The sequence below is a fragment of the Gossypium raimondii genome, chromosome 1 (assembly GCF_025698545.1).
Source record: "Gossypium raimondii isolate GPD5lz chromosome 1, ASM2569854v1, whole genome shotgun sequence".
Taxonomy (NCBI): Eukaryota; Viridiplantae; Streptophyta; class Magnoliopsida; order Malvales; family Malvaceae; genus Gossypium; species Gossypium raimondii.
In genome coordinates this window covers 18,616,817-18,624,127 of record NC_068565.1, presented here as the reverse complement: position 1 = coordinate 18,624,127, position 7,311 = coordinate 18,616,817, and the positions used below count along the sequence as shown (strand labels likewise).

General features: G+C 31.9%; 1 protein-coding gene across 1 annotated transcript; it reads right to left on the bottom strand.

Moving 5' to 3' along the window:
• Positions 1–3,470: 3,470 nt before the first annotated feature.
• Positions 3,471–5,885, bottom strand: LOC105785291 (exocyst complex component EXO70B1). Its single transcript, XM_012611294.2, has one exon. It carries the CDS (start codon positions 5,640–5,642, stop codon positions 3,636–3,638), a length of 2,007 nt encoding a protein of 668 aa, XP_012466748.1. The 5' UTR covers positions 5,643–5,885; the 3' UTR covers positions 3,471–3,635.
• Positions 5,886–7,311: the final 1,426 nt, after the last annotated feature.

Below are 7,311 nucleotides of genomic sequence, written 5' to 3'. Positions count from 1 at the left end.
ATGACATTTCTATAATTGAACTTTAGAAGATTTAGAATTCTCTAATTCCTTATTGATTAGGAATAAACTATCTAACACAAATATAACTCTTAAATGTATCACTATTTTCCTTTAAAATAAATAGACCATTCATATCTTTTTATCATCCTCAAACGTTGTGTGGGAAACAATATCTTTCTATCGATAGTCAAGGAAGCACCATAATCTTGGAGAGCAAAACCAAAACAGCATTCAGGTTTGAATAAGTCATAGACTCTGATATAGCATTATGAATCCATCTATTGAATTTCAGGAAAAAAACATAGACAAATATCTACAATGGTAAGTCATAGACTCTGATATAGCATTATGAATCAATCTATTGAATTTCAGGAAAATATCATAGACAAATATCTACAATGGTTGCAGTTGTACACATTCATCCAAGAACAAGGATTCGACCCATTAATGAGAAAATGTAAAGGAGTATGGGAAATTGCAACAAAAATAGAATGAACTAACTTCTGCTTGCCACCTGAAGAACCAATAGAAATACCTGTGGTGCAGGAATTCTATCTTGCATTAAAAGGGAGAGAAGCGACAAGACCGTATTATGAGCTACAAACATATGTTGAAGTTAGAGGGGTCAATGTCCTGGTAACTAAAAGAAGTATTTGTCAATTTTATGATTCTCCGTATTATTACCGAGATTACCTATAGAAAATTGATCTCAAAGAATTTAAAACGTAGACATGGAGGAGGTTTTGAGATTTTTGACGAAAGGGAAATAAGTATGGACATATCAAACAGGCACATCAATACTTGAGACATTCATTTAAGCGTTAATGACTCCAAGAGAAAAAATATGGATAAAGTTTGCATGTTCAAGAATTTGGCCTACAACTGACCTTTCTGATATCAGCCCAGTAAAAGCCATGCTAGTTTATGTGATATTGCAAAAGAAACAGATATGGATTGATATTTGGATATATCAGAATATGACTGAATGTGTAAGAAATCAGGCAAAAGGAACCTTCTTCCCACACCTTATAATAGAAAAGAGTCGGAGTACCTATAGAGCGGATGGATAAGGAGATGAACCCTCCAAAGAAGTTGCTAGGAGACGATGTGTATAAGCAGTTTGTGATTTTACAGAGAAAACAAAGGAAGAGAGGAGAAAAGAGGACTCTAAAGGGAAGATAAATAATAAAATATACATACATTCGGACAATTTTCAAGTTTAGTTTATTTTACGTTAGGAAAGTTGCTTGTTTATTTTAGGATATTGTAATTGATGAAATATTAGAACTGAACAAATATATATATGAATTTTTATATAAAATCCCAAAAAAAAAAACGAAAACGTTGCAAAATTTCAATGATTAAAAAAGGAAACACTTATCAATAGCTTACGACACTACTATGATCAATTGGGTAATTCTTTCCTTATCCTTTCAGGGCTACACATTGACGACAATATGTTATCTAAAGTGTGAGGAGGAGGGAAACATAGAAAATTTGTTTCAATTTTTATGTTTTTCTTTTAATTTTTATTCTCAATTGTGTGCTTAAGCTTGTAGGAATACAAGTGATTGGTTAGGAGCATGTATATAGGTTGATTATATTTACAATAAATTTGGCATGATAGTAGATGATTTTAAATTTTTTATCATTAGACAACTAAGTTCTATATATTACACTGTAAATAGGCATTGAGCAATTGAATATACCATATGATATAGGAAATACAGGGAAATGAACATGCTAGTATGTATGATAAATTGTTGAAATTGTGATTGTTTGGGTGATTAAATTTGTGAATATTGAGATACCTAGGGATAACCTAAGGCATTGTTTTCTATGCACCTAGAGTAAAAAAGCTAACCCTATTTATTCATCTTTAGCACCTATATTTGAGCCAAAAAACACTTCTTAATAAACCTCCATACAAAACCCGAGCCAAAAACGTCAATTTGTATTTGCCCATTTTCTTTGGTCCTGAATTGCTCGATTATAGATGTCTGGCTATACGCATTGAGGGTTAAGTAGATACATTACGACGAAACTTTGTAAAAATAGAGTGAAATAGGAAAGATCAATGTGATAATATAATTATAGGTTAGTCAATATGTGCAACAAAAGAAAAATTCAAAAAGAAAATAAATTCACAAATGGATTTAGGATCTATTATACTTGAGTTCTGTCCGGTGTACTATCAGTCCAGTCAGTCACATTTATGTCCTTATCTTCTAGGAGTCATCTACTCCGATGCCTAATATAGCATCTCACCCATTAGACTTGATAGATGTCATATTAGTCTTTCAATTGGTTTGTCCATTTTCGATTAGACTAAGGACATGTTTAGGTTCATCTACTAATATAAGTTATCTTTCTGTATTATGATCCAACCACGTAATACCGCTTAGTATTAGTTAAACATTAGACAATCAGTGAGCTAATATTTTCTTCCATTTTGCTTTGCTTGCAAAAACCGTTGAGGACAATGTACAAAAGATATTTGTGAATAATACCAATCTGTTCGAAAAATACAAGTGTACATAGACAAAAATACTACACTTATGACACCAGATCCAATAGAAAAACCATTGAGGATAATATACAAAGGGTATTAATGTAATTTATGAATAATTTTGTTAAATCAATCTATTCAAAAAAATATACAACTGTATATAAACGAAAATACTACACTTAGGGAACTAGATCAAACAATCTTCCACTTTCCTTAGTGAAGTAAATGAGTCATGTCTTGCATTCATATTCCCTTTATATGTTTTTCAAAACCCCTAGCTAGTAGAGTCTTGGTAAACAAATTCGTAAGGCTTGTCCTCAAATGCGATCTTTGACTACATCCATTATTCTGTCAATTACTACTATCTCCCTTATGATACTTTCTATCAATATGTTTTGTCCTCATGTGGTTTCTTTGGGGTTTAACTATATACACACTGTTATAATGTCATAGTTTTTTCCATACCTTATATTTGACCCTCCATAGTGAAGTTAGCAGTGCAACTCTGCTTGACATTTATCACACTATGGACCCGTTGATCTACCACGATTTTATCATGCTTATTTGATTCTTTTACACTTATTTTAGCATGTTTAATTGTAAAATCATGTCACTTTAGTGATAATTTATGTTTTTATAGTTTAAGTAGTAAAATCATGCTTTTTAGTAGTTTTTATGTTATTTTATAGTTAATAAAGATTATGTGGTTATGTAAGATAAATCGAGAGTTGAAGATGCAACTTCTGGGATGTATCTGCAGCTAATAGAGGGCATGCAACAAATAAGAAAAGGCTACAACAAAATATTTTACCTTTGATTTTGTTTAGAATTAGGACCAAATTGATAACGTGTAATTACTAGAGAGCTAAATTTATTATGATGTTAATAAGAAAACGCTCTGTTAGCATTCCCTTAATGATTTAAAGTTGAACAAAATATCAAATGTGGCTAGTGTTAGTGATTAAATCGAAAATTTTTAAATTTAGATGACTAAAATAAAAATACTCTAATAATTAGATCACTAGGATATGGCTTCCTTGTACTTTTAATAGTTAAATTAAATACACCAGGATTAAAGGAAGGTAGCATGATATATTTCATCTTCCTAAGTAAATAGTGACTTAAATTAATTGTTATGTCTCCTTCTCCCCATTGATGTCATATTTCCCTCAAATAGTTTATCAATCAACCCCTCAATATCTTCTGGTTGATACTTTATGTATTTCTCTGCTTTTTTACCGCTATCAAAATGCGGCTTGAATCTCCCCAGAAAGGACCTATACGCTGGAATCACTACCGCTGAAATTGAAACTCTAAGCTCTGATTTAAGCTGTTCATCACTTACCATCCAAATGCTCTGCGTCTTATGGATTTCATCGAACAAGGTGTTGAAGTTCTTGAACCTTCCTTTCAATATTGCCTTTGACACCTTCCCATTTGTTTGCAAACCCTCATGGTTTAGGCACTGCAAAACCTTTCTCCATGTCTCTCTTTGATAGTTCTTATGATACTGCCTTAAATCCGAAGTTCGTTTTCCCGACCAAGAAGGACCCATAATTTCATCGATATCCGTAGAACCCTTGATCTTCTGCAGAATATACCTCCCATTATTCATCAAGAAAATGTAACGCAATGCTGGGTCCCTATAGAACTTGGATTTCATTTCAATTTTGGCATCTAACAAGTCCATGACCATCATCAACTTTACTGAAAAATGGGACGTTTTGGGGATCCGATCATTGTCCTCAATTGCATTCTTAGACTCCTGCTTCTGAACTTTCCGCCTGGTAGATCCCTCCGTCTCGTAGTGTTGCTGAAATACTAGCTCTAATGTGTCCTTGTACTCACAAGCATATTTTAGATAATTCATAGTATAGCGAGTCAAGGGGTGAACCGCACCACTTGCCACGGGTATTCTCCCATTATCACTCTTGATTGAATTCTCAAGCTGACAGAAAATGGTCACTGCGGCTTCACCAACCCTGCGTTGTGTCTCGGATGTCTCGGATATCAAATCCATCGCCGACAACTCACTACCAAGACTTGAAGTCAAATCACGTAATGTCTCGTATATATCTAAAAACTTGAATAGTTTCTCTGCAGAGTATTGTTTGATCAAAACAATAGCATTTGGAAAATTAAGAAGCCTTATGGTCAAGGATGTTGCCAAATCGCAGAACAGTTTCTGAGCGATTAAAGAATGTTCTGGAAATACTGAATTGCAAAGCTTGCGTTCCACAGAAAAGAGATTGGTCGTGCAATATTTGACGATGTGAATCCAATTATCGATCTCTCCTTCCAGTGATTCCCAATCCATCGATTGAAAGTCCTCCATATTGACATTTTCGTACCCTTGATTGCTGAACTCAAAGTCCAATGCTTTCAGCCTTAGACCACTGTAAACAATGAAACATTCTTCCTCGTACCCTGCAGAGATCATTGCTAAGGCTACTTGGTTCATATTGGCAACTGATTGGGGTGGAAAATATGGAAACACAATCCCTGTTCCGGAGTCGTATTCAGGTTTAACGCATCGATCCGTCTCTTGATTGGAGTTGAAGAACGATTGTTTTGGAGTCTTCGGAGTTTTGGAATCTACAGTTACATTGCAGTTGCGTTTAGAAATGTCCAGAAGAGCAAGGAACTGATATTCCGATAACAACATTGCACGGTGGTGAACCGATCCCGCTCGATTAAAACAAGAAGTTGTCGCTGAATCAAACGGGAATTCATCAAGAGTGTTTACGATCTTCGAAAGGCAGCTTACAGCCTCAAAAAATGAGGTGTACTCCTCGTTGAAGCCAAGCTTTGCTGACGCTTCGCTCTGTTCATATGTTGCAATCCTGGACTCCACCATCTTCAAAAATGACTCCACGAAATTAGGAATTTCTGGGGCTTTCGATTTATCTTGACCGGAAGCTAACTTTTCGATGAATTGAACAACCTTTTCCAGGATTTGATCATGGTTCAAATTGGATTTCCAGAATAACTCAACTGGATTTTGATTCTTACCGCATACTTTGGGATTCAGACCCTTTAATTTGAAACTACCGGTCTCCAATTCACGTTTGCTCCTTCGTCTTCCAAATCTCGGGAAGCTACCGGACTTTTCACTGTTCAGTCTCTTGTTCATGGTCAGGTGCAATTAGCCAGGCCAAGCAACGCAGATCCCCTTCTATTCCCTAATCGTTCTTTTCTCTGTGAAGCTGAGATAGGTTTAGATGATTCACAAAAAAAGTTCTAAAAGGAAATACCGCGTATGAATGTTCCATGTTTTAATTATGTCTTCTAATTTCTTTTAATTTTTGGTTCCGTGTTTTGTTCGGAGAGAATCCATCCCTGAGGGCGTTTGCTGTGTTGTCTGTCTTTTGACCATTATTTTTGGGAGGTCATAGTTGGTCGTTAACCGCTGGGTTTATGAAATCTGATTCTACGGATTCCATTTAATAGTACTTATCGTGAAATTTGTTAATAATTCAACTACGATAACAAAATATTGTTTTATTTGATTTTTTTAAAGCAAAAATAATTTTATAAGAACATCAATAAATTTATTGGAAGGATAAATCTTAAAATTATACATGAATTTTAATTTAACGTGTAATTGTGTATATATAAACTTTGATTTTGTGTAATATTATACATGAAATTTTAATTTTATCCAATTCTCTAAATTATTAATACAATTATTGATATAACATCATTTTATGTTTATATATTGCATATGTATATAATTATATTTATCCAATATAAAAATAGATTGATGTATTTGTTCCTTTAAATGTGTATCATTAAATCAAAATTAAAGTTTTAAGTATATATTTGAACCACACTCAAAGTTTCACGTATATAATCGCATCAAATTAAAATTATGTATATAGTTGTAAATTAAATTAAAGTTTATATATAATTTTGAGATTTATCTTTTGTTGCAGATAAAAAGGATCGATATCACTTGGTTATAAGTAGAAATTTAATAATTTAATATAAATTTCAATAATTAAAATTAGTAATTTACTAAATATTTTACACCATTGGAAGAAACTCAGTAATATTGTAATAGATTTAGTAAATTTATAAAAAAAATAGTAATGTTGTAAGAAATTCCGTATGTCATGCAATAATTTCCAAAGTTATAAGAAATTATGTCAACATTACAAAGTTATAAAAAATTAGTAATTTTGCGAAAGATTTAATAATTTTACAGTAAAAATACAATAAATTTGTTAGAGCTTCAATAATTTTATAAGAGATTCGGTAATTTACATTGTTAGAAATTTTGTTATTTACTAAAACATCACAAAGTTGTAAGAAATTAGATAATTTATTAAAATAATTTCATATATCACAGAATTATAAAATTGCGTGAAATTTGATTATTTAGTGAATTTTCTTTACAAAATTATAAGAGAATCAGTAACATTAAAAGATATTTAGAAATTATATAAGAATCCAATAATTTTAAGAGCTTCAGTACCTTTCTAAAAGATCGTTGTAAAAATTAAGTAAACATTACAATGTTGTGAGAATTTAATAACTTTGTAAGAAATTTAGCTATTTGTAGAGTTTTAAGAAATTATGTAATTAGCATTTTGTAAAATATTTAATAAGTTTAAAAGAAATTTAGTAATTTTATAATAAAATGAAATAGTTTTAAGAGATTTCAAAATTTTGTAAAAGATTTTGTAATTTATAAACATGGTACGAAATTAGGTAAATATTGAAAGAGATTCAATAACAATATAAAAGATAAAAGAAGAACCAAGAACCATAAATAATTTAGCAACCTTTTAAGAAATTTA